At 48.5% G+C, this 25,851-nt stretch overlaps 4 protein-coding genes across 6 annotated transcripts; 2 read left to right on the top strand and 2 right to left on the bottom strand.

Moving 5' to 3' along the window:
- The first annotated feature begins 219 nt into the window (after positions 1-219).
- On the top strand, positions 220-3,853 carry LOC109781052 (4-coumarate--CoA ligase-like 5). 3 transcript variants are annotated; one of them, XM_020339630.4, is made up of 7 exons: positions 227-1,499; positions 1,611-1,800; positions 2,395-2,540; positions 2,625-2,692; positions 2,835-2,937; positions 3,174-3,280; positions 3,457-3,853. In XM_020339630.4, the coding sequence occupies exons 1-7, from the start codon at positions 363-365 to the stop codon at positions 3,587-3,589; spliced, it is 1,884 nt and encodes a 627-aa protein (XP_020195219.1). In that variant the 5' UTR covers positions 227-362; the 3' UTR covers positions 3,590-3,853. The 3 variants fall into 3 exon arrangements, 2 of the variants coding, with proteins under 2 accessions (XP_020195220.1, XP_020195219.1); XR_002237139.4 differs by having other exon boundaries at positions 234-1,499; positions 3,190-3,280; XM_020339631.4 differs by lacking the exon at positions 3,174-3,280 and having other exon boundaries at positions 220-1,499.
- Positions 3,854-5,641: 1,788 nt separating this feature from the next.
- LOC109781050 (uncharacterized) lies at positions 5,642-10,610 on the top strand. Its single transcript, XM_020339628.4, has 11 exons — positions 5,642-7,078; positions 7,280-7,362; positions 7,456-7,591; positions 7,661-8,157; positions 8,262-8,309; positions 8,578-8,752; positions 8,866-8,978; positions 9,070-9,166; positions 9,319-9,538; positions 9,711-9,873; positions 9,965-10,610. The coding sequence occupies exons 1-11, from the start codon at positions 6,889-6,891 to the stop codon at positions 10,379-10,381; spliced, it is 2,139 nt and encodes a 712-aa protein (XP_020195217.1). The 5' UTR covers positions 5,642-6,888; the 3' UTR covers positions 10,382-10,610.
- Positions 10,611-10,842: 232 nt separating this feature from the next.
- Positions 10,843-12,962, bottom strand: LOC109781051 (uncharacterized). Its single transcript, XM_020339629.4, has 5 exons — positions 12,670-12,962; positions 11,771-11,927; positions 11,545-11,595; positions 11,353-11,445; positions 10,843-11,176 (listed from the first exon to the last, which is right to left on the bottom strand). The coding sequence occupies exons 1-5, from the start codon at positions 12,831-12,833 to the stop codon at positions 11,099-11,101; spliced, it is 543 nt and encodes a 180-aa protein (XP_020195218.1). The 5' UTR covers positions 12,834-12,962; the 3' UTR covers positions 10,843-11,098.
- Positions 12,963-20,437: 7,475 nt separating this feature from the next.
- LOC109781049 (protein PLASTID TRANSCRIPTIONALLY ACTIVE 10) lies at positions 20,438-25,617 on the bottom strand. The gene is made up of 12 exons (XM_020339627.4): positions 24,864-25,617; positions 23,738-23,797; positions 23,617-23,646; positions 23,446-23,519; positions 23,047-23,128; positions 22,240-22,313; positions 22,020-22,086; positions 21,767-21,859; positions 21,481-21,657; positions 21,320-21,370; positions 21,086-21,237; positions 20,438-21,008 (listed from the first exon to the last, which is right to left on the bottom strand). The coding sequence occupies exons 1-12, from the start codon at positions 25,566-25,568 to the stop codon at positions 20,618-20,620; spliced, it is 1,956 nt and encodes a 651-aa protein (XP_020195216.3). The 5' UTR covers positions 25,569-25,617; the 3' UTR covers positions 20,438-20,617.
- Positions 25,618-25,851: the final 234 nt, after the last annotated feature.

Below are 25,851 nucleotides of genomic sequence, written 5' to 3'. Positions count from 1 at the left end.
GATGGGGAACTTCAATCTCAAATTTGATTTCATCATTCTTTATGATCCTACCACTTTTAAGCATGCATCAATATACATCGATGGAATCCAGAGGCACTGTTCATTCAATCAGTTTATGCTTAGTTGGGAGCTCTTTGGATTAGGCACGCCAGTTATGACGGTGACACAACTTCACGGGCACATCTTTGATGAGATCAAGGCGTGGAAAGAAGCTGGTTTGGGTGTTGGCGTACTCCATAGATTTGTGAGAGAGTAGACTTAAGATTTAGGTGTTGGTGTGGGTTGTAATCTTGTGGGGATGTTCGCATCCTACATAAGTTCTTGTATAAATGTTTTTCTGCCTTCTAGTACAAAAGTAAGGTATGCCACTGGCATACTCTCGAAAAAAAAAAGGATTAGGCACGTCTCTCCTTCTCCTGCTCTGCGCCGCTACTCCGTCCAAAGCAAATCCCCCAATGGCCGAGCCGGCGGCGGCGCCTACCGGAATCGACCCGCGCAGCGGCTTCTGCGCGGCCACGCGGACCTTCCACAGCGTGCGCTCCAGCTCAGCGGACGCGCTGCCGCCGGAGTCACTCCCGATCACGGCCGCGGCCTACGCCTTCTCGCTCCTCGCCTCCCCGCTCCCCGACCGCCCCGCGCTCGTCGACGCGGCCACAGGCATTGCCGTCTCCTACCCATTCATCATCGCCTCTGTCCGCTCCCTCGCCGGCGGCCTCTGGTCCTCCCTCGGCCTCCGCCCCGGGGACGTGGCCCTGGTCGTCGCGCCCTCGCGCCTCGAGGTCCCCGTGCTCCACTTCGCGCTCATGTCCATCGGCGCCGTCGTGTCCCCCGCCAACCCGGCCTCCACCCCCGAGGAGTACGCGCACCAGGTCGCCCTCTCCAGGCCCGTCGTCGCGTTCGCCGCCCCCGAGGTGGCCGACAAGCTGCCCGCCCACGTCAGTTGCGTGGTCCTCGGGTCGGATGCGTACGAGAGTCTCTCCTCTGCAGGCGCGGAGGCAGCTCCTCCACCGGTGGCGGTGAAGCAGTCGGACACCGCGGCCGTGCTCTACTCGTCGGGAACGACCGGCCGGGTGAAGGCCGTCGCCATCACGCACCGCAACCTCATCGCACTGATGTGCACGCACGCCGAGAACCGGAAGAGGGCAGCCGCGGAGGCCACCGATGCGGGCAAGGAGCCGCCGCCGCCGGCCGTCACGCTGCTCCCGCTCCCCCTGTTCCACGTCTTCGGGTTCATGATGGTCCTGCGCTCCGTGTCCATGGGGGACACGGCCGTGCTCATGGAGCGCTTCGACTTCGGCGCCGTGCTGCGCGCGATAGAGCGGTACCGCGTCACGCTGCTGCCCGCGGCGCCGCCCGTCCTGGTGGCCATGATCAAGTCCGAGGAGGCGCGCCGCCACGACCTCTCGTCGCTCCTCGTCATCGCCGTCGGCGGCGCGCCCCTTGGCCGCGAGGTCGCCGAGCGCTTCGCGGCTGTCTTCCCCAGCGTCCAGATTGTTCAGGTTAAGCATCAGATTCCATGCAGGCTGCAGAATACTACTGAATCTTTCTGTGCGCAATGAAGATTGTTCTTTCTGATCTGTGTGCAATGATTCCGTCGATTCATATTACAGGGCTATGGTCTGACGGAATCATCTGGCGCTGTCGCCGGGACGGTAAGGCCGGAGGAGTCCATGAAGTACGGCTCCGCCGGCAAGCTGGGGTCGCGCCTGCAGGCGAAGATAGTCGATCCGACCACCGGCGAGGCGCTCGGGCCGGGCCAGCGCGGCGAGCTCTGGATTAGGGGCCCACTCGTCATGAAAGGTGAACATTGCGCAGCAGTAACTTATCATTGCTCTGACCATTAAGCATGTGCATACTACTACTTGTTTAGACTGTGCACGTGAAAATTTAATATGATTGCGTTGATAGCGATGTTGATTGATGATGATTCGTCGCCTAAAACCTTTTATAAATCTATTATTTGTGTCGTGGTTTGATTCCCTTTGTGATGTGCTTGTCCCAGCACTTATCATGTGAAAGCTGTGTATATCCATAGCAATGTGATGGCGATGTGAGATGCCTTCTTTTTTATAGAGACATGACTTTTCGTTAATGACGACTTTTGTGTTAATTGATGTAGTTACCGATATTTATCCAACGAAGTACTAGTACCAAATTCGATAAATCTTTAAACCTGGCAGCAACGCAGGGATGCTCGTTCTCCTGCTTAATAGATTAGGATCGTACCACTGTTGCTTTTGTCCTAGTATTATTGGGCCCTCACAATATCAATGTAGTTTTAATAAGCTTATGGAGACAAGAATCACAATACAAGCGATCTGAACATTGTTGCTTTTGCCCTATTTATTATTATCGGGGCCTCACTGACTCACCGGTGGTGTTTTTTTTCTTCAGGTTATGTCGGGGATGACAAAGCAACTGCAGAAACAGTGGACTCACAAGGCTGGCTGAAAACTGGCGACCTTTGCTACTTCAATGAAGATGGATTTCTCTACATTGTTGATCGTTTGAAGGAGTTGATTAAGTACAAAGGATACCAGGTACGATTATACTATTATCGTTGGAGAATTTTTGCCTCGCAAGATTCTGTCTGCGCGATACTGATATACTACACCTTATCTCAGGTGCCTCCAGCTGAACTGGAGCATATTCTACAATCACATCCTGGAATCGCTGATGCCGCAGTTATCGGGTAAGTACAACCTTTAGTATGAACTGCAGTAAACTTGGGGAAAAATTCCAATGAATCATACAGTATATTCCTAGAAATATGGTATGATGCTCTGTTCAGCATGTGGCAGTATATAAGATGCCCCCTCATATGCACTATGCAGATATCCAGATGAAGATGCTGGGCAACTGCCAATGGCTTTTATAGTGAGGCAACCAGGTTCAAACCTTACTAGGCAACAAGTCATAGATTACGTGGCTAAACATGTAAGTTTCTCCTTCTCCTTATCTTAATGCCGCTTTCTACCACATAGTTCAATGCTGAGTTAAGACTGTCGGTCATAGTCAGCTTTATTTTACTTTTTGGCAAGCAAGCTGAGCACCATGATTGCAAGTTGAGATAGGTCCTAGTAATGTTTTGGTATTGTTAGTGACACTGTCTCTCTGCCTATTAAGGCGTTTTAACATTTTTTTCCGAACTGCAACACTGAAATAGTATGTAGCATGTTGTTGCAAAAGCTATAGAGGACTGGTGGTGGGATCATCAAATTGTATCACTGCGTGCCAAACGAAGCCACATGTCAACACACGAGCGAATTCTACATGTGTGGTATGCACACAACACATTTAGCAACACGAAATTGTAGTTGATTTGAAGATACCCACATCAATAGTAACAAAAAAGAATGCATCAATGCACCTTTATGTATGCAGCATATGCTTTCTGACAATGCATTGCCACTTACTAGACACTAAAAGCACATCTAAATGTTTATCGTTTGACAGGTTGCGCCCTACAAGAAAGTCCGCCGAGTGGCTTTCGTCAATGCAATACCGAAATCGCCTGCGGGAAAGATCTTGCGGCGCGAGCTTGTGCAGCAGGCCTTGTCCATGGGTGCCTCCAAGCTTTGAGTGGTAGTTATTCGCTGTGCAGATGTAGACGATTTCTTTTGTTATAGGGACATAAACCGGAGGTATGACACTGTTCTTGCCCAAAAATGAACCTCAAATGCTCACCCTGTTTCCCTGTAAACACCGTGTAGCCCTTGGGACGAAATGTAAATTTTTTGAGTGAAGAGGGTGCAAGGATCGTTCATTCGTGCAGAGTCTGATAAAAAATGGCTCTTGTAAGGATGGTTGAAAAGCTATTGCTATTGATGAATTCACTCAGCTTTGTCCTCCATGACATTTGTATCTTACGTTATTAAACAGCAAACCTTTGCCCTTGGCATCTGCTGGAAATGAGAACGAACAAGTGAAAGCTCCGTAAATGGTAAATCTGGAAAGGCTAATTACTCCCTCCGTCTTAAAATATGTGTCTCAACTTTGTATTATACATATTAGGACAGAGAGATACTTGTTTTGACTCAAACTGTGATTGTTTCTAATCTCATAATTTTTTCAGCGACGTAGCACGTACCCTTTGCCTACTATGAAAGCTTCAAAATTCGGTGGAATTTTTCAAATTTTCGCCGTATTCATATATCCACTGTCGAGTTAGGAGCATCCATGTAGTTTTTTCTTTTCTACTTATTTACAGCTGGAGCGGCCATTTTAGTTACTGCCTTCGGGCCAGTTCTTTTGAGGTGTCCTATGGAAATAAGCTCATGTGAAATAAGCTTCAGATGAGCTCCTATGAAAATAGGCTTCAGATAATAAGCTAGCAAGTTCTTTTTGGTGCATGTTTTTTCAGCTTACTTGTGGTATGGTCAGTGAAAAGTCCATAATGCCATTGGACTATATTGTTGTTCTAATTAAACAAATCAAATGAAAACATCATAAATCAGCAGCTACATACTTCCTTGGAACTTTAGCAGGCCCCCGCTCGCGTCGCTCTCCAGGGGAGCGGCCCGAGCGTACCCTAGCGCCGCCGCCGCCACCCCACCCGCTCCTCCCCGCCGCCCTTGGGCGTCGCTGCCGGGCAAAGCCCGCGTAGCAGCCGGCGACGACGGGCCTCTATCGCGCAGATGCGTTCCGGGACCGGCCCTGGATGGCGCGGCGCGCTCGGTGAGACTGGGCGCCGGGGCGGCGGTGGCGGCTGCGGTGGCCGCGTGGGCGGCTCGGCGGTCGGTACTCTGCGCGCGCCTTCACCCCCGCTCGGGATGGTGGTGGTCCAGGCAACGGGTCCCACGGCGGCGGCTGCTCCTCCGGCGGTGTGACGGCTGGGCGGCGCGGCGAGTTGGCGCGGCTACGGCGGCGGCCTCGCGACGTCCAGAGGTGGGTCGAGGCTAGGCGGCTGCAGTGGCTCCATCTCGCTCGTGCGGCTCCGGCTTCCGGCGATTCAGATATGGTGCGGCTCGGCTGTAGCCTTCTGGCGGCGGCTTTGGCTGTCCTCCGGGCCACCGAGGCAAGGCTTGCGGTGAGGTCGCAGTTTGGTCAGGCCTTCCCTTGCCTCCAACTCTGCGATGTGGGTTCCATGCCGTCGGGCCTGGTCGGCCTACTGCCGACGGTGAAGACGATGACATGGCGGTTCTTGGACTCCAGGGCGGCGGCCTCGGGTGTGGTGGTGGCGGCTTCGGCCAGGGGGTGGTGCGTGTCTGGTCGCGGTGGATCGTGGGATCCCGTGGCCAGAGTGGGGTCGGCCTCGGAAGGGTGGTGGTTAGTGGCGGCAGTCGGTGGTGGCAGGTGTTCGGCACATCTTCGGAAGAAATCCTTGCTTCGGTCTTCACTGGAGTCAGCGACGGCGATGCCTGCGGGTGCCGTGATCTTTCTTGAAAGCGTCGTCGTGGAGGTGCTCCTCCTCCACATGGCTTTGGCTCCGGAGGGAAACCTCAGATCCGCTGGATCGGGCGATGGAGGCGTCTACGCGTCTTTCTCCTCCTTGGGGGTATCGCCTCGGAGCCGGCTACAACTGAGAGGTTGGTGGATGATGGCATCTTTGTCGTCGATGATGGCATCTTTGCTGTCGATGATGGCATCTTTGTCGTCGATGGCGGCATCTTCGCCGCGTGGTTTGCTGAGGCAGGGCGCTGGTTTCTGTTTGGCAACGATGATGGTGTCGAGAGAAGCTTGGGTCGTGGCGTGGTCTTCGGTAGTCGGTTCTTCCCGGCGTGTCTGAGGTGCTCTTCCGTGGTTGCTTGGTTGCTTTGAAGTCGGAGCTGCGTTGGAGCGAGTCCAGGTGGTGACGATGACAGACATTCGGTAGTCGTGTGCGGAGGCACGGTCGGCGCAAGTCCTGCATATTTCCCTTGTGTTGCTCGTCGTCAAAGTCGGAGCTATCGGTTGCTTGCGCGTGAGGCCATCCGTTGGCACATGCCATCGTGGCTTCTGTTCCATGTCGGTGGCCAGGTTGGCCGGTGGTGCCCATGTCATGTGGGTTGTGTTGTATCAGTTTTAGCATGATTTTTGTCAATTAACCGGGCAATTCTCTTCTTCTTAATCAACAAAAATGGCAAGTCTTTTGCCTCGTTTCAAAAAAAATAACAACAGCTACATAGCAAATGGACGCAGCTTCAGTACCTTAAAGGCACATGCCTTTGGGTCCTTGAGCATAGGCACAAAGGCATGTGCCTAAGGCACCGAAGCGCAGTCCATAGCAAATCTACATGATTTTTTTGCAAAGAAACAGAGGATGTTCCTCACCTTGCAGACGAGCTCATGCTCGGGCTCTAGGCCTCGGACTGTGAGGAGGGGAGGGGGAACGGGGCTCCGTCCGCCGGACTGGTGCGTCGGCCAGAGTGGGGGCCGCGTCCGCCGGAGTTGTGCGCTAGCTGGACTGCTGCTGGAGATGGGGGCGGCGGCCTGAGGGGTCGAGGCATAGAGAGGAGCAGCGGCGGGAGATGGGGGGCTACCCGTCGGCCATGTCGCTGGAGATGGCCGCGGCGGGGAGCAGCTGAGCCGGGGACTGGCCCTTACTGCTGGAGCTTCCAGCCTCTGAGGCACCTGCCTTCTAAGGCCTTGTGCAATGGGAGATGCTTAGAGGGATGCTTAGAAAAATAAACCGAGATTTTCTGAAGCACCGGTGCCTATTTTTACAGGAGAGACGCTTAATTAAGCGTCTACCCTATACAAATAAGCACCGGTGTTTAAGGAAAGTCTGGTTTATTTCTCTAAGCATCTCCCATTGTACACGGCCTAAGGTAGAAGGCGTACTTATCGCAGGCGCCATCGCTCAACTCCCATCGGCCCAACTGTTTTTTCGTACTCGTGTCCGCGTTCTAAACCCACAACCCCCTCCTGCAAACCGCGGCAGCCTGCGCGGCCACAACCGAGGCCACGATGCCGTCGATCGCCGGCGGCCTCTTCTCCGCGGGCAGGGGCATCTCCTGGCTGCGCCTCCGCCGCCTCCAGCGCCCGCTCCTCTCGTCCCTCTCCGCCGGCGGCGGCAGCGACGCGCCGCATCTGCCCGTGGTCATCGTCGGGGCCGGGCCCGTCGGGCTCGCCCTCTCCTTCCTCCTCGCCAAATTCGGTAAGCGCCGCCAACCTCCACCAGCTATGCTCTGCTTCTTGCTTCGCTAGGCTCCACCATCGAGTGGGAGGCGAGGATTTGTCTGTGAGCACTGCAAAGTCGCCCTTGAGGTGTAGTAGTAGTAGTACTAATCAGGTGTGCAGTGGATCAATCGGAATCCAGCTGATGAATTTGACAGTTCGTTTCGTTGTAACCTCGCAGGCATCAAATGCACGGTCCTAGAGAGAAGCATGGAGTTCACTCGGCACCCCCGAGCGCATTTCATCAACAACCGCACCATGGAGGTGTGTCGTCTGTCGAATGCACCCCAACATTGCCAATTCCGCCTTCTGTGTGTACCGTGGATGGTGATTTAATAGGTGGGGTGTTGTTGTCAGATCTTCCGCAAGTTCGACGGCCTGGCCGGGGACATCGAGAGGGCTCAGCCGCCGGTGGATCTGTGGAGGAAGTTCATATACTGTACATCGCTCTCCGGATCCATTCTCGGTTCGGTTGATCACATGAAGCAGGAAGGCATGTCAAGTGTGTGATGTTTTTGCATATCGCTGCATACGTCGATCGGCTGACAATTGTTTTGTGCAGATTTTGACAAGGTCGTTAGTCCTATATCGGTTGCACACTTCTCGCAGTACAAGCTAGTGGATTTGCTACTCAAGAAACTGGATGGCGTTGGCTTTCAGACGTGCTTTCCTGACGAGCTAGGTGGTAGCTCTGCTCAAGATTTGCTGCTGGAAAACAAGATACTGATGGGACACGAGTGTAGCTCCATTGAGCTGACCGATGATGGTATTTTGGTTGGAGCATCGTTTAACAATGGGGGGAGGATGCAGGAGAGGAAGCTTCACTGTGGCCTTCTTCTAGGGGCAGATGGCGCTAGAAGCAAAGTGCGTGAGTTGGCTGGTATATCTATGAAAGGTGAAAGGGACTTGCAGCAATTGGTCAGTGTTCATTTTGTGAGCAGGGATCTTGGAAAGTATTTATCTAGTGAGAGGCCTGGCATGCTGTTCTTTATTTTCAACCCTGATGCAATTGGTGTGCTGGTGGCACATGACCTGGAGCATGGGGAATTTGTGTTGCAGGTATATCAAATTAGCAGACTGTTGTGCGTCAGATGCCCTTTATGCTGAAGGAAGTAGGATGATTAGTTATCTAGCTGTTAAATTATCTTCTGTTTCATGTTCAGGTTCCATTTTATCCGCCTCAGCAGATGTTTGAGGATTTTAGTGCAAAGGTGAATATTTTTCTCAATTTCTAGTTTTTGGCATTTCCCACCTCATTCACCTGTGAACGTCTACTAAAAATTATCTCGGCACCCAGTCTGTATAGCCTTGTCTTTGTGAAATGCTTGTTCTGTGAAATTCTTTCAAGAAGTTATTTGCAGTCCTTACAGTTCTGAAATACTTGTTATGTAGATTTCTAGTCTGCAGAGTAAATTTTATGCCAATATTTACCAGCCTCCTTACTCTTTTCCTCCGTATGTATTTCCCCTTTGGTTCTAGGTGTGCGAGCAAATTATTGTCAAATTGGTTGGATGGGAGCCAGCAGATATTCAGGTTTTAGACATAAAACCATGGGCAATGCATGCTGAAGTTGCAGAGAAGTATGTTGGCTGCGACAATCGTGTAATCCTAGTTGGTGATGCTGCTCACCGCTTTCCTCCTGCTGGTGGTTTTGGTTAGTAGTTATTTTCAAATTTGATACTGCAATATTACCATGTTGAGCTCTTTATTATGTGTCTGAAGTTCAAATGTATAAAGAAATGTGAACTTCCTGATTTCTTTTCGCAGGAATGAACACTGGTGTTCAGGATGCACATAATTTGGCTTGGAAATTGTGTTTACTTCTGAATGGCATCGCTGACCCATCAATTATACAAACTTATGAGTCAGAGCGTAAACCTGTTAGATTCTTCTTGCATGCCTTCTGTTCGTTCAATGTTAACATCTCTGCTACAAATATACTGAAATAGCATTCATGCTTCTTTATGACAGGTTGCCACTTTTAACACAGAACTTAGTTTGGAAAACTTCAAGGCAGCAATGTCTATTCCTGCTACCCTTGGCCTTGATCCAACAATTGCAAACTCAGGTAAAGTACCCTGCTCCTGCAAGAAGGCTGTGCACAATTTATTGCTATTCTCTTTGAAAAGTAAATATTGACAACATGTACAACTATGGTTAAGTTACAGTTGAATGTTTGTAACTTGCCCCTTATACGCATCCCTCACATGTTTCTATCAGTGCACAGAGTAATCAACAGCAGCCTAGGATCAATCATTCCAAGAAATTTACAGAAGGTGGTTCTGGAAGGATTATTTTCCATTGGTCGGACACAAGTCTCGGACTACATTTTGAGTGAGAACAATCCCCTTGGATCCTTGAGACTGGCAAGATTGAGAAGTATTCTTGATGAAGGAAAAAGTCTACAGCTGCAGTTCCCTGCAGAGGATCTTGGCTTCCGGTTAGCCTCCTTACTGTGAATGATTCTTCAAAAGAACTTTAGAATTTATCTTCCTTTTCAGTTTAGTTGATGGAATACATGAGTAGATCCCTTCGGGCAATAATGCTATATTCTCACCAAGTATAATCAAATAGGCAAGTTTCTGACCTAGATCTAATCTGTGCACTTTCAGCTATGGAAAAGGAGCCCTAGTTGCTGAAGATTGTGCTGAGAGCACTTATCAAGCAGAAGACCTGAAGCATTCTAAGAGGTCATCAGGAGAGTACATCCCTTCTGCTAAGGTTGGTTCACGGCTACCACACATGCTGGTGAGACCACTGTCCGCTTCGAGTGAGGTTCGACCCTTTGACACCTAATTGACAGCACATTCTTTTTTAGCCATTCCTGTACCTTCGTGTAAACCGTGTGCGTGATGACTCCTTACAGGGCGTGTTCTCAACACTGGACCTAGTAAGTGGGGATAAAATTGAGTTTGTTATCATCATCGCACCACTGAAAGAGTCATATAAGCTTGCCCAGGCTATGCTGAGGATAGCAGATGAATTCGAGCTATCATCCAAAGTTTGTGTCATGTGGCCACAAGGTTCAAGGGACGTGGAAGCGAAAGGGAGCATATCTGAGTTGGCACCCTGGACAAACTATGTCGATGTCGAGGAAATACCAAGGGCAACTGTGAACTCATCATGGTGGGAGATGTATCAGGTAAGTAACAGAAGTGTTATTTTGGTTAGGCCTGATGAGCACATAGCATGGAGAACAGAACCTGACATGGTGAGAGATGCTTATTCAGACGTTAGGAGAGTCTTTTCTCAGATTTTGAGTTTAAATAGGCCCCAGGTGTAAGAATGCCCAGATATACATTCAGTAACTGACTGGGTTCCAGTGCCAAACTTAGAACTTCGGCCACTAGACGTGGACATTAACCGTTCCATGCTGCATTATTTGCATGTACATGACCGTCAGGTTTGTTTCTTGATATCTTCTCACACATGTTGGTTACATTATCATACATTTGACATGAACTTCCCGGAGATGTTACATCAATGTGAATAAAATTATCTTTGTTCCATCAGGCTTTAGATATGTTGGCTGTCCAGCTTCATGTACAAATCAACAGGGAGTGTTTGGACCAAGTGTTTTTGTTGTGATTTGTTTGTTACACTGTACACTGAACCCCAAGAATCGGGATACAGATCCATATCTAACCCCCAAAAAAGGTTAGTTTTATTATGCACTAAACCCCATGAATTCTAACCCGAGCCATCCCTATCTAAACAGGCGTAAAGAACAAAATTAGCGAGACATTATAACTAGTGACGCATCCACTTTCTAGCTTTCACCAGAGCAATGAAGTTATCGAATAGATATTCTGTACATCAAGCCTGAGAACATCACCTGAACATACAATTAGGTGCTATCAAAACTTGATTCTCAACAGCACTACAGCACAACATTACACATCGAACCGATACCTAAGTCACAGAAACACCAGAGAAGCTTCTTCTTCTCAGGTCTCTGCAAACACTAGCAATTCTCCTGCACCTTGAGACACGGCAAGCATCATACAACACTTGTCACTGCAATGATAATTTGCCCTGCAATACCTATCATACACCCAAGCACCGCACCGGCGACAACCTGTGAGCAAAGTTGAGTGAGCGATAAGTTTTTTGGTATGATCATGGAAGGGCAAACCTCCCAGAACGGGCAATAAGCTCAGCTGGCGACCGGGCGATCGCGGTAAAAATATGGCATCGCTTTCGAACTGCCAAACTATACGAAAAATGGAGAATGAAAAGGACACTTGAGCAGACCTGGGTCGGGGTATGGCCTAAAAGTTCACGCAATGGTCTTGTTTCAGCCAAGGGATGTTCAGCCGGTAGTTCACAGACTATTTGGTTCAACACCTAAAGAATGGAGAAAATGAGGAAAAAGCTCAGCATAGTTGCAAAACTCAGAACATCAAAGCATATATAATCACAGAAATCAGAGCAGTTGTTACATACCGCTGCTTGCTTTCCAGCATGCAATCTGACACCAGAAGCATCATACATCACCTGCCAATCATCATGAATTAGCACAGAGGAATTAAGTATAAAATCTTACAGGATGCTTGCACTCAACATTTTAATGTCCAACTCATGGTAGAACTCTTATGTCCAAGAAGAGGCAACATCGTTTTTTTTCATAAACAAACAGGTGATGCGTGATGAGATGAGATGGATAACCTACCACACTTGCGAATATCGTGGATGTGGCAAAGAGGGCACTGCCGAAGCCCTCTTGGAAGCCAATGGCTACTGATAATGCTGTAACGGTCGCGGAATGCGACGACGGCATGCCACCGGAGCCGATAAGCCGCTTAGGATCCCATCTCTTCTCCTTATACCTTCATCAGTCAAGAAGTAATGCACATCAAACCTATTGCAGCAGCATTTGTCTATGAAAACTTGCTGCAACAATTAACAAGCACAGAAGTGTTCAATGGGGAATTAATCACAAAATCCATTGCTTATGTCAGATCAAGCTAACGCCCAAATTTATTGAATTTCTCGCTTGTTTTTGTCTAGTATGAATATCTTCTTTTTTGGATGATCAAGGTTAAGGGCCTCTTAATGAAAGTGAAACGAAACACGCAGTATGAGAACATGTGGATTGCAACGTTTGTTTAGATGTGTGAAGTGCAATATAGCAATGCATTCAAGCTGAAGAAATGCAAATTTCACCCCATAACAGGCACGGACCCACCAAATCTCATGCTTAATTTGAAGAGATCACGGCGATTTCTCTTATTATGCTCCCAGACCAAAAAAAAAAAAGAATCCCCTGAGATAAGATGGAAGTAAATAATTCCACAGGGAATCGCATTCTCCAGCCTAGCCTAGCATCCCCAGCGAGCAGAGCAGAGCAGAATCAGAGGATGGGAGGGAACCAGATCGGAGTGGCTCAACGATTCCCCACGCTGAGCGAGCGTAACAAGCGAGTGAAGACCAGCTTTGACCCGGGCCCGCGATTCGGCGGTCAAACACCACCAGACCACGCGCGAGGAAGGCGCTGCTATGGCCAGGGGAGGAGGAAGCAGAAGGCCAAATGGGGAGGAGGAGGAGTGAATGATTGATTGATTGGTTTACCTGGTGAGGAAGAACTTGATGGACTGCGCGATGGCGAAGCCGAGCAGCGCGGCGACGAGGGGGAAGTTGTGGAAGACGGCGAGGTAGGAGAACCCCGGGGCGGCCGCGGCGGCCGGCGGCGACGAGGAGGCGGCGGCGCCATCACCACCACCACCGTCCCCCATGGCTGGTTTCTTTCCTCCCGGACGGACGGTCGGTCGGACGGCCGGCTATTCCCGGTATAGAGCGTTTACTTATAGCGATTCCCCTGTATACTCGCAGCACTAAATTTATAGCCTTCCCTCCCTCCCTCCCTCCTACTATTCCAAAAAGTTATGTGCGCCAATGGGCGGCGATTCACCCTACTTATACTTCTCTTTCCCCCCTATCTCGCTCTAGAAAAAAGAGGAAACTATTATAACTCTCTTGGATCCCCTCTCTCTCTCTCTCCTAATTAAACTTGCTCTGCTATATTTTTGAACTGGGGAGGTGATGCTGACGCTGCCGGAGATGATTGGGGGGTCGGGGGTGGCATCGCAGGGGAAGCCGCCGCAGCTGATGCCGATGCCGATGCGATGCCGGTTGGGGGATCAGGGGTGGGGTGGAGGCGAATATGCTGGGGGCCGATCGTTGCCGCCAATTAACAAACAATCAGCTCAAGGTTTTGTCCGATTAATTAGCTCCCTGCCTTTTGTTTGGAAAAAAAAGGCAGGCAGGCGCGCTTTGCGTGACTTGGAAAATGACTCAACGGAACGGCGACGGCGACTGACCTCAGCCGACGGCGACGGTGCCAAGGTGATGATGGCCCGCCCCGCCCCAATCATGAGATCGGCAGCGTCGGCATGGCAACTGCATGAGCGGCTGCTGTGAGAGCCGGCCAGGAACGCGTGCCCCTATCTTCACTCGGTTCAGGTCCATGGCCCATGGGCACAAAACGAGTACGATGATTTGGTTGGGTCACGGGCTATGTTTTTTTTCAGGGGAAAACCAAGTTTTATTCATCATAGACCACAGAATGTGGGATACATCGTTGGTCATGGGAGTGGCCAAACCAAATGTGCCGTCCCGGACCAAGAGTAAGAGAATACTTGGCTAGTTTATGAGCCTCAACATTAACCCTACGACTTTCAAAAATAAAATTACAGTTGAAAAGAGTTGCTTGGAGCTTGACCTCCTTAATGATCGCTCCATATCTTCCTGCCGAATTGCTCTTTATGTCCATGATCACTTGCTTGCAATCCGAAGATACCACCAAGTTATGAATATGCATATCCGCCGCAAGTGATAGAGCTTCCCTCACAGCGATGGCTTCAAGTGTTGCTGGATTCTGAACACCTACTATCACCAGAGCTGAACTGCCAACGAAGTTGCCGTTGCCATCTCTACAAACAGCTGAAACGGCTCCACCTCTGCCTTGGCGTGTTGCTGCATCCACATGGATTTTATGAAAGCCCGTAGGTGGTCGCCTGGGTCTCGGCGCTCGTCCCTGCACTGGAGGTTCAGTTGGCCTCATCTCTTCCTTCCCAAAAATCATTCCTAGTTCTTCAATATACCTATTGACAAAGGAGTATGTAGCGTGAGGGCTTTGAAATATGCCTTCATGTATAGCCTTCCGACGGGCTGTCCAGATCGCCCATAATGTAACTGAAAGTTTGACAAACATTTCATGTGACAAAAGCTCCATCAATGTGAACAGCCAGTTCTTGGCGCTGGGCTCCGTGGTTGATATCAATTGTTGTGCCATCTCATCATCAACCAGGGCCCAAATGCAACGTGACATCGTACAATTGATCAGTGAATGTCTCCATGAATCTGGCGAGCCACAGATACCGCAAGCAGGGGAGTCTGTCATGTGCCTATGAGCTCTCACGTCATTTGTGGGTAGCGATTGCTTGGACAAGCGCCACAAGAACATTCTGACCTTTCCAGGCACCTTAATCTTCCACAGGTTTTTCCATGAGTTCTCCTCCACAGCCGTCCTAGAGGGACCGGCGTTACCGTCGAGCCACGCCTCTCTCCTCTGTTTAATAGTCACCAACATTCTGTATGCCGATTTCACCGTGAAATTACCCTTCTTTTCAAAGTTCCAGCTCCAGAAGTCCGGAATGTTTCTTGTACAGAGGGGGATCCCAAGAATAATTGGGACATCCATTGGCATGAACACCTCCTCCACTCGTTCTCTGATCCAGCTAGCAAAAGTAGGGTCGATGAGCTCAGAGACAAAAGTAGGGGCGTTTGGAGACACGCTGCCATAAGGACGCAGCATTTCATCACGGGGAAGCCAATTATCCGTCCAGATGTTTGTTGATTGTCCATTCCCTATGCGCTTGATCAGGCCAAGTTTCAGGGTATCCCTTCCATCTATCATGGCCCTCCAGATCTGGCTCGGGTGTGTACCCAGCTCGGCTTCCAATATGGTGCTGTTAGGGAAGTAAACTCCCTTTAATATTCGGCCGCTTAGGGAGTCTGGGTTAAGCAAGAGTCGCCATGCCTGGCGAGCTAACATAGCAAGATTAAACAGCTCAAAATCCTTGAAACCTAACCCACCCATACCTTTTGGTTGCGTCATAGAATTCCATGAAACCCAATGCGGTTTGCGCTGGCCATCTTTGCTTCCCCACCAGAACTTTCTGATCAACTTATTCAGATGCTCACATAAACCTCTGGGGAGTTTGAAACACGACATGGAAAAAACAGGGACTGCTTGAGCAACCGATTTTACTAGTACCTCTTTGTCGGCTGATGACAAAGCTTTAGCTATCCAGCCCTGTATTTTGCTCCAGAGACGATCTTTGAGATATTTAAAAGCACCATTTTTGGAACCCCCAATGTCAGATGGCATACCAAGATACTTCTCATTCAAAGTTTCGTTCTGTACATTCAGCAAGTTCTTTATGTCTTGCCTCGTACTATCTGGCACCCCTTTGCTGAAGAAGATAGATGATTTTGCATTATTAACTCGCTGCCCCGACGCTTGACAATATTGGTCCAAAACCAGGTTCACCTCATTAGCTCCCTCACCGTTTGCCTTGAAGAACAGCAGGCTGTCATCAGCGAATAGCAAATGGTTCACCGGTGGCGCTGAGGGTGCCACCTGTAGACCTTGCAAGTTGGATGACTCTCTTCTGGATTTTAATAGGCACGAAAGGCCCTCTGCTGCTATCAAGAACAAATATGGAGAGATTGGGTCCCCTTGTCTTATCCCCTTCAAACTCTTCAAGTTTCTTACCATTGAACATCATTGAAAATTTAACTGTGGTAACCAGACTCATAACGATGTCCACCCACCTATTGGTGAAGCCAAGTTTAAGCATAATCGCCCTCAGATAAGTCCATTCCAGTCTATCATAGGCTTTCATCATATCAAGCTTCAACGCACAGGACTGGTGCTTTTTTGCCTTGTTCCTCTTCATAAAGTGTAGGCACTCGTAGGCAGTGATAATGTTATCAGTTATTAACCTTCCTGGGACGAAAGCTGACTGCTCCTCAGATATGATGTCAGGCAAGACTACTTTCAGATGGTTAGCGACCACCTTAGAAGCAATCTTATATAGAACATTACACAAGCTTATAGGACGAAACTGTGTGAGTAGCGTAGGGTTTTTTACCTTCGGGATCAGAACCAAGACTGTCTCATTGATAGACTCAGCCGATTCGTGTCCTTCCACAATTTTCAACACCACATTTGTCACTTCATCCTTGCAAATTTCCCAATGTCTCTGGAAGAAGTGAACTGGAAAACCATCTGGGCCAGGTGCCTTGGTTGGAAACATCTGGAATAAAGCATTTTTGACCTCCTCTTGACTATAAGGTGCATTTAAGGCTAAGTTCATATCTGGAGTTACCTTACGAGGAACTGTCGCTAGCACCTGTTCCATGTTATGAGTACCTTCTGTAGTGTATAACTCCTTATAAAAAGCTGGTTATGGTCTCCATCTCATTAGCGTCCTCGGTTAGCTGTCCATCTAGACGCTGTAATGCTTTAATTTGATTCTTTCTTCTGCGCCTACTAGCTCTTAGATGAAAAAAATAGGTGTTTTTGTCCCCATGTACTAGCCAGTCGATTCTCGCCCGTTAGCGCCAAAGAATCTCTTCTCTGTGAAAAAGTTCGACAAGCCTATCAGTCACTTTCAACTCTGCATGGCTCGGACCTGCACGTCCTGGCATCTGTCGCATCAACTCGAGCTGCCGCTTTAGCTGGCCAATTTCCCGCCTGACGCTACCAAAATGATTGCGATCCCAGTGTGTCAAGTCATCAGCCAACCCATTCAGCTTTGCATGGATTGATTCGACCGAATCTCCCGGGATCTGTGCCCATGCACTCTCCGCTACTGCATGTAACGCCGGATCTCTTTCCACAATTCGTATTTAAAAGGGCGTGGACCCCTTCTGCATGCATGCACGTCGCGCAGCTGCAGTAGTATGGGACTGTGATCCGACGACGCCGCGCTCTTGTGCTCAACGTTGGCGTTGGGAAAAGCTGAGATAAATGAAGAATTTGCAACTCCTCTATCAAGCCGTACTCTGGTATAGGTCCCTCCCGCTACCTTTTTCTCAAAAGTCCAACTTGTGCCCGTGTATCCAATGTCAGTTAGCCCGCAGGTGTCAAGAGCGTCCTGGAATAAATCCATCTGGGCCTGACTTCTGTTTCCCACCCCGTCGTGTTCATGGGCGTAGATGACCTCATTGAAATCACCTAATGCTACCCATGGTAATGAGCTTACTCCTGTAATCCCTCGGAGCATATCCCATGTTTTATATCTCTGGTTCACCTGTGCCTCACCATAGACAAAAGTTACTCGTATCTGTGACTCAACAAGATCCTCAACAGAAACGTCAATATGGTACTCAGAGTAACCCAGAACTTCAACTTTTATTGCATCATTCCAAAAAAATCCTAAACCTCCGCTTCTACCAGAACTGCTAACTGCATAGCTGTTATTAAAACCAAGATTACCTACCAAGCTCTCAACACGAGATCTCTCTATTTGAGTTTCTAAGATACATAATATAGAGGGGGCATACTGCTTCGTTAGATCACGAAGCTCTCGAACTGTCGCGGGTTTGCCAGCCCCACGACAGTTCCAACAAAGTATACTCATTGCGCTAGGCGCGACTCCCCTTGGGAGCCCGCCAAAAGCGCATTTGTTGGTTTGTTTGCTGCAGGATTCTTCTCCTTTGGCTTGACAGGGATCTGTGGTGTTGACTTGTTTCTCTTTGCCTCCTGCTTTGAAGAGGGGCTCTCCGGCATTGTTGGCGGCGGGAGGGCAAGGAGCTTGCTACCCCCCGGAGTTTGGTTGCTACCTGGCACTGACGCTACCGTAGCTTGGGAGGCTACACGCTTTCTGTTTCGATCCACCTCTTCCATCTCCGCATCTGCAGAGTTTCCCATAGCCGGTTCATCGTCATATAATGGGCGATCTTGATTATTCCCCCTGCCTCGTCCTCTACCTGAACCCGAACGGCCTCTGCCTCGTCCACCACCAGATTCCCTGCCTTCACCTGGACCACGCCCTGGTCCTCTGAACCATGCTGCCTGAAGGTCTTTGTATACCAGAGCTCCCGGAAGGTGGATTCCATCACCACATTCCTTGTATTTGTGGCCCAAGTGACCACACACAGCGCACCAGTCCGGCAATCTTTCATACTTAACCCTGAAGATCAATCTGACAAACTCCTTCTGCTTCTTGATGACAAGCGAGACAGCATTCTTGAGGGGCTTTGTGACATCTATCTTGATACGCACTCTAAAGAAGTTACCTTCAAAGTCTTGGGATTTTGGCTCAGCATAGATAAATTCACCCACGGTAGAGGACAGCGATTTTATCTTGCAGAAGTAGCCCTCAGGAAAGTCATGGATTTGGATCCATATATCCACTTTGTTTAGCTCAATTGTAGATGGTTTTGTGAAGCCATCATATGGTGCAATCACCACTGTTTTACCCTTGAAGGTCCAGGGCCCCTCCTCCATTACACGTTCCCAGTCGCCGAGGCACGAGAATTGGAGGGTGTAAAGATTCTCTTCTAGTGGACGAAATTTCACCTCTTGTGCAAGATCCCACGCCACGCGCATGTTACGGAAGAACCAATATTGGCTATAGGGCTTATCTGTGTGGACATGGGCCAGCGCCATCCACCTGGTGGCATCCTCTGGTAGCTCATCTTCCTCGATCACCACATCTTCTAGGTCATCCTCCTTCAGACCTAATTCCTTCATCATCGCCTCCATATCGCTCATGGCCGTAGCCGAGCTTGAAGACGGATCTGCCATCTGTTGTTTCTCTTGCCCGAAGAAAGACACGGTTTCCGCGAGCGGGGGTTCCCTAGCGTCTTCGTCAGCCTCGTCGCCCCGCAGCAAAGCCCCGGAGATCGACGGCCGGCAAGGAGGGCAGGGGAGCGAAATTCTCCAAGGCAGCCGCCGTCGCCTGGAGGAGGGGAACCCTAACGTGAGGGGATAGAAAACCCTAACGTGAGGGGACGGTCACGGGCTATGTGAAACCGCACCTCACATGCTGGACATGTAACGGTCCTGGTAAACGACTTGGGTCAAGCATCAGGGACAGGGACGCCATACAAGCGCCCATTCTTTTTTTTTTGAAACGGAGGCAAAAGCTTTGCCTCATCCATTAATTAAGAGAGAAAAGAGTTTGTTACAAGTCACTGGCATGAGATCACTCTTGCAAAATAAGAGACCCTAATTTTTTTGCACCGGCGATGACCCAAAGGTTGGCCTCAGTATTGATGGAGTCAAGCAATGCAGGTGGAGGGGCGCTCTTGTGCTTGAAGACCCTTGCGTTTCGCTCATTCCAGACGGTCCACGTAACAAGCATGGTGAGAGACGCCTTGGCTTGGCGGTTTGGCGTGCCATTGTCGCAAGCGCCCATTCTTGCGAGCACAAGCATTTGCATGCACGCACACACGGAGACGGAACGTCATACGCCCGCACCAAGCTTCACGCATGAACCAACAAACATCTTCTGGCGGCCGTCTCGTTATTATATTAAGAGTAAAATGCACCATAAGTCCTAAAACTATTGAAGATGTGTTAGTTTAGTCCTATAACTTTGAAACTGCAGTTTTGGGTCCTAAAACTATTGAAGGTGTGTCAGCTTAGTCCTATAACTTTGTAACTATAGTTTTGGGTCCCCAAATTATGTATGTTTGTTCATCTCATGTCCTAAGCTTGCATGGCTAGCATCTATGGTGCATTTTTTCAAATGAGCTCTTTATATGTGTTTACTTCCCCAGAAGTGGTCCATACACTTTGACGTCACAATGTGTGTTGCAACATGCACGTCCATCACCTGTGTGGCCAGTCTACTCTCCTCGTTGGAGCTCAAGCCATCATGCCACTCATTGCCTGTAGTTTCAAAGTTATGGGACTAAACTGACATACCTTCAATAGTTTTAGGACCTAAAACTACAGTTTCAAAGTTATAGGACTAAAATGACACACCTCCAATAGTTTTAGGACCTAAAATTGCAGTTTCAAAGTTATAGGACTGAATTGACACACGTCCAATAGTTTTAGGACTTATGATGCATTTTACTCTTATATTAAATTAAAAATAATAACAATGTGAGCGTACCTAACCCGTCTGGTTGATTTTCTAAAAAGGGCCTCAAAATGCAGCCAGGTCACAACACCGGATCGCTCTCTCTTTGCTCATGGCTACTCTACAAAACCAACCAACCAACCATTTCTTATACTAGTACTACCAGAGCAGAGGCAGGGTTTGATCCATTCCAAACCAGGTAAGGTTCGCCTGCTTTGACCTGGAACTGTCCCTTCCTAAATTCCCCTTTGCATTTGATCAGAAAAGTCACCATAGGCACGCACGGCACAACCGTACAATTGAGTGCCAAACCATAGCTTTATCACAGACACGAAGCTACCAAATATTCACAACTCTCGCACACAACAGAACAACAACTACTACACCTAAAATCTCTACGCCACGCCATCTTTTCATTTCGTGATGTAGAACCGGTTGTGCGGGGCGCGGGGGTCGGTCATCTTCTCGAAGTCGAGGTCCATGTCGTCGTCGTACTCCTCCTCCTCCTGCGGCTCCGCCGCCCTCCTCCGCCGCTCCCGGGACTCGGCGGCCTCCCGCAGCGTCTTCTTCCGGACGTAGTCCTCGTACGACGTCTCGCACCACTTCTTGGCGTCCCCGATGATCTGCTGGTTGTGCCGCTCCACGTCCCGCTCCAGCTTCACCTTCTCCGTGTTGCGCGGCTCGCCCCAGTAGTCGTACCGGTACATCGGCTTCGACGGGTCGTAGTAGTCCTTGCCGTACACCACCGTCTCGTCCACGTCGTACCGCCCCGGCTCCTCGATGGGGAGGCCCAGGGCCTTCCGGCTGCCGGTTTATATAGATGTTAGTAATGAGAGCGTGTGTGTTGAGTGTGATGAAACCTGTTGTTCAGTTGCAGTTACCAGCATATGTCTCTGAGCAGAGCCTCCCTCTCTTCGTAGGAGCGACGCCACTGCAGCAGATCGTACTCGTCCATTTCTATGTTCCGTCGCATCTTCCCGATTTTGTACTCCTCTCCTCTTTCTTGTGCTTCCGCTTTGAGCCTTTTAATCTCCTGCGTCAGTTAAGTTTCAGCATCAGTAAAGGAATGGCAGAGTGGCTAAACAAAATCCAGCTAAAGATGGAAGAAACGGTACCTCACGCTCAGCACGAGCAGCCTTCATATCGAGTTCTTTGATGTTTACATTCTACAACAGAGAAAGTTCAGAACCACAATGGGCATATCATTAAGGGATCGCTGTACTGTGAAATAAACACCCAACGATGATCAAAGTAATCACGACACACAAATGCGTACCACAACTTTCTTTTTAAGCACTGTTTCTTTGACACGCCCTTCAGTGTATTGAATCCTATTTTCTTCGTCGAACGAGGATGTATCAACTGTTGACTCGTACGTCACATCCCTGAATTTATCTGGATTTTCATCCTCGTGGTCTAAAATCATCTGCTCCGCATTATGCCATTCCCAAAGCTGCAAGCAAATAAAAAACATTCCTGTTAAACCTATCGAATGGGAACTAAGTGTAAACACTAGGAGGGAGCAAGAGACATAAGCATGTTAGCGGTAGATATATGGCTACCGTTTCAACAAAGGGGTGGTCTGACACCAAAGGTTCTGTTTCCATGTCTGTCAAAGGCTTTTTCCTAGGAATGGGCGGCCTTCCACCTTCGCGCTGTCAGTGCATATAAAGGTAAGAAGCACACACAAGCACATAGCACTGATGAAGTAAGAACAAAAATAATGTGAAAATACTTGAGGGAATTACTAGATTTAACGAAGTAGCAGAAAACAGAATCAAGAGAGCAAATGTTAAATCAATTGAAAAGTCGTACCCACAGCTGCTCTTCGTTTGTATCCTCCTTACGGTGAAATATTGGTGGGAAGTCAAACCTATTAAATCTGCAGCAAGGAAGAAGATAGACAACCCTGAGTCAACAGAGACTGAAGGTAAATCGAAGCAATGCATAACACAACGGACATTAAAGCCGTCACACAATCAGGACTCGTCAGAGTGACCGAGGATAAGGATAGTGAGTTAGTGACGGCACTCACACTAGGTGATCAATGTTAGGATAGACAAGGCGCATTTCAAGTGGGAAACGAAACCGATATGGGTCTCGTTTGGCCTGCAAAATAATAGATAGTTATAATTCACTAGTAAGGCATATCTACGAAAGTTACTGAAATTCCAGGGTCCAGGTTGCAAAGAAAAAAATATATATCTTATAAAAAAAAACTACTCCCGATCCATATTACTTGTCGCAGCTTAGTATAAAGTTGTACTAAAGCTGTGACAAGTAATATGGATCAGAGGGAGTAACAAAATTGTACTTGAAAGTGCTCATTTGATCCCGAGCTCACATGCTCTCTGATGAACAGTAAAATCATAAAAAAAATCTGATTTTTTTTGTGATAAACATTGATGAAAGTTTTAACATCCTGCAAAATATCGTGATGAAATAACATTCGTGGAGGTCTGGACAAAAAAAATCAATGCTTCCAACAATAGTCTTTTCAGAGCATCGATTTTGATTATTTTTTTTGGCCCAGACCCACATGAATGTCATTTCATCACAAAAAATTGCAGGCGGTAAAAACATTCATCAATGTTTATCACAAAAAAAATCAGAATTTTTTTATTTTGCTTACTATTTTTTCGGATGTTACTGTTCATCAGGGACATGCGAGCTCGGGTTCAAATACTCGAGGTCCAATTGTACTTTGGTAATGCCAAAGCACCACTAACATATCATAATGCAATGTGGATAACCAGGCATTCCTCCACTACATATTGTTTACCATTAGATATCTTCAGAAGCAGCAACAGAAATTGGAAAATGAACTTCAAGGATAACTAACCAGAATTTCCACATAGACATTCATGCCAGGTTTGATATGGTGGCGGATCCAATACCAATCGTTTCCTTTTATTGGCACCCACCTAAACATATAAAGAGATGCAGCCACACAAATTAAATATTTTCTTTACTATAACAAGTTATGTAAAAACAGTAGAATATTCTAAGAAGGCAAAGTTAGGCCTGAGTGCCATTCATTAATCATCATTCAACATAATGCTATTGGTAGAATATTGTGATGCAGTTTCGTGCCAACATGCAGATGCCCTTAATATTTCCATGTAGTATTATTCACCGTAGCTAACAGGTCACATTTGAAAGCAAGACAACAACAAAATGTTACTAAAATATCAGCCATGGTAACTCCACAATTGCGCAGAAGATTTAGAGGAGTACATACCCATCATGTGTGCCACCAATATCCACAAAAGCTCCTTGATGGAGGTGAATAGAGATCACTTTACCGTAACATATCTGCATGTGGTAGATTGAACCATTTATCAAAGGTTAAAATGGTAACAGTCAGCAAGTTACTGAAGAGGGAAGGTACAATCAAAAGTTTAAGTGGAACCTGTCCAGGGTAGAAGAATGGAAGTTCCAGCTGCACAAAAGCAATCAACAAATCAGCAATTAACAGGACCAGGAAAAATAGAACTAAATTAGGCAGCAAATTCAAGAGCAAATGGACATACCATATCTTCTCGGTAGTCCTTACCTCTTTTTCGTCTACCAGGGTAGTAATCCTGATCAAACTGCATAACAAAAATAGCCAAGTAGAATATTACTGCTCAGTCCTGAAATGATGAGAATGGCTACAAACACTTGAGGAGATGACAAGCCAGACTCAAAATCATTGTGATAATCCAAGTATTTGAAGAAACCAGAACATTTGAAGGAACCAAAACCAGTTGACTAGCTTGCAGGGCTATCATTAAAAGGCTGTGTTTCTTAAGTGAAATGCAACCATCGCTAGCCTGGATAGTAATAATGGCAAAATACAATCATTATTAGCTGTATAGCTTATAGGAAATCATAGTGCTATGTCCACAATAGTAACGTCCATAACCCGACAAATAACAATTTAGGCTAGTGGCTCCAAAGTTCAGTTACTGGGGAAAGTATGAAGTTAACACTTATTGAATATTTTGCAGTCCAGGGCAAATGCAAAACAGATATCTTAAGTTCATCTCAAAATAAATAATAATGCACCGCCAGCCAACACCAATCACAAGAGTTGAAAGTCGAAACAAAGGTGTACACGGAATGCGGAGCAACATTGTTCACAACCAATGTGCAACTAAACAGGCACATAACAGGTTACTGAATAGTGTATACCAACATGATACCATGTTACTGCATTTGAGCATTTCTACAGCCTACTTGAACAAGGAAATATATCATGGAACAACTATCACAATGCATCACTATGATCATTCTACAAGGGTCCTCTTGAACTAATTAATAACCATTGAAATAATACTACAGGTCCTTTTTGAACTAATCGCGAGAAGGCACTTCCTTTTGAAATTATCAAGGGTGATAAAATACTGGGGAGCAGTGATCAAACACATTTCATGACAATTATGTGGCTCAAGAAGCTCCCCTGTATGTGGGCTGCAGACTTGCAGTCCACAACAATCATTTAACTACAAGCAGACCGGAAAATTATAAAGCCACCTTCGATTGCATCATAGCCGAACAAATTCACAATGCTCTGCTGCAATGACAGAACTATTTTCTCATAGAATCATCATGGCCAGTGCGGATTTGCGAGTACTGGACACCGATAATCGATTGAGTTATAGTGATATGTACTACCTTGTAGGACTCCTCCTCAAGCCTGTCCCTGTTGGTATCCACCCACTCCTTGTACTGCTTCAGGAACACCTTGTACCGCTCCAGCGCCAGATCCTGCGGCGCGTCCTCCACCTTCTCCACGTTGGTCACCCCCTTGGCGGCCGCCGCCTCCATGTCCACCCGCTCCGACGCCGCCCTGTGAGCCTCCCGTATGAACGCCAGCTCGTCCTGGTCCACCTCCCAGCCGGGCGGCGGCCAGTCCCGAGGCGGGATGAGCCGCAGCGGGAGCTGGCCGGCCCACGCGGTCTCGAGGGGCTCGGGCGTCTCGCGCATGGAGAAGAGGCGCTCCAGGTACCCCGGCTCGGACTCCACCTTCTCGCGGTAGGCCGGGGTGAGCATGCGGAACGCCTCGACGGACTCCGGCGAGGTGAGCGGCACCTCCTCGCCCTCGTTGAGGCTGTGGCGCGCGAAGGCCACCTCGGGGCTCATCGCCTCCTCCCAGGGCGCCCAGCCGTGCTCGACCCAGCTCCGGCGGCGCGCCACGTCCTCGGGCTCGGTGTTCTTGACGAGGATGGAGGGGAGCACGGGCGGGTCGTCGGCGGGGATCTCGTCGGGGCCCGAGGGGGAGACGGACAGGGCGAGGCGGCGGAGGCGGGGCCGGAGTACGGGCTTGGGGCGGAGGCCCGGAGGGGCGAGGAGGTGGAGGAAGGTGGCGCTGGTCGCCATTTTCTGCGGGGTTTGGGAGGACGGCGCGGCGGTCGGTCGGTCGTCCCGCCGAGGGGTTTAAGACGCCGGGAGGATAAGGTGCGGCTGCTGGGAGCCACCTGTCAGCGAGCGATCCAGCTCCATTATTACCAGTTATTTTTATTTCAGAATCTCGCCTTTTCTTTTCCAAACTCCCGTTACTCTCACTCACTCGTTCCTGCTACCTCCGTCCTGGTTTACAGTTCGCTTACATTTTGGATCATATTTTAATTAATAAAATATAAGTTATACGTAGCAAATCATT

The sequence above is a fragment of the Aegilops tauschii genome, chromosome 3 (assembly GCF_002575655.3).
Source record: "Aegilops tauschii subsp. strangulata cultivar AL8/78 chromosome 3, Aet v6.0, whole genome shotgun sequence".
Classification (NCBI taxonomy): Eukaryota; Viridiplantae; Streptophyta; class Magnoliopsida; order Poales; family Poaceae; genus Aegilops; species Aegilops tauschii.
Note: the sequence above shows the minus strand (reverse complement) of the source record. Positions and strands in the feature narration are given on the sequence as shown.

Excerpts from the sequence above, each read along its gene's own strand:
- LOC109781049 (XM_020339627.4), bottom strand. The coding sequence starts at position 25,568 with ATGGCGACCAGCGCCACCTTCCTCCACCTCCTCGCCCCTCCGGGCCTC. Across the intron at positions 23,129-23,445 it reads ATTGGTGGCACACATGATGG|GTGGGTGCCAATAAAAGGAA; the intron begins GTATGTACTCCT and ends TTATATGTTTAG. Across the intron at positions 22,314-23,046 it reads ATGTCTATGTGGAAATTCTG|GCCAAACGAGACCCATATCG; the intron begins GTTAGTTATCCT and ends ATTATTTTGCAG.
- LOC109781051 (XM_020339629.4), bottom strand. The coding sequence starts at position 12,833 with ATGGGGGACGGTGGTGGTGGTGATGGCGCCGCCGCCTCCTCGTCGCCG. Across the intron at positions 11,596-11,770 it reads CCACGATATTCGCAAGTGTG|GTGATGTATGATGCTTCTGG; the intron begins GTAGGTTATCCA and ends GATGATTGGCAG. Across the intron at positions 11,446-11,544 it reads ATGCTGGAAAGCAAGCAGCG|GTGTTGAACCAAATAGTCTG; the intron begins GTATGTAACAAC and ends TCCATTCTTTAG.
- LOC109781052 (XM_020339630.4), top strand. The coding sequence starts at position 363 with ATGCCACTGGCATACTCTCGAAAAAAAAAAGGATTAGGCACGTCTCTC. Across the intron at positions 1,500-1,610 it reads CCAGCGTCCAGATTGTTCAG|GGCTATGGTCTGACGGAATC; the intron begins GTTAAGCATCAG and ends TTCATATTACAG. Across the intron at positions 3,281-3,456 it reads GAGCGAATTCTACATGTGTG|GTTGCGCCCTACAAGAAAGT; the intron begins GTATGCACACAA and ends ATCGTTTGACAG.
- LOC109781050 (XM_020339628.4), top strand. The coding sequence starts at position 6,889 with ATGCCGTCGATCGCCGGCGGCCTCTTCTCCGCGGGCAGGGGCATCTCC. Across the intron at positions 7,592-7,660 it reads TGATCACATGAAGCAGGAAG|ATTTTGACAAGGTCGTTAGT; the intron begins GCATGTCAAGTG and ends TGTTTTGTGCAG. Across the intron at positions 8,310-8,577 it reads TTGAGGATTTTAGTGCAAAG|GTGTGCGAGCAAATTATTGT; the intron begins GTGAATATTTTT and ends CTTTGGTTCTAG.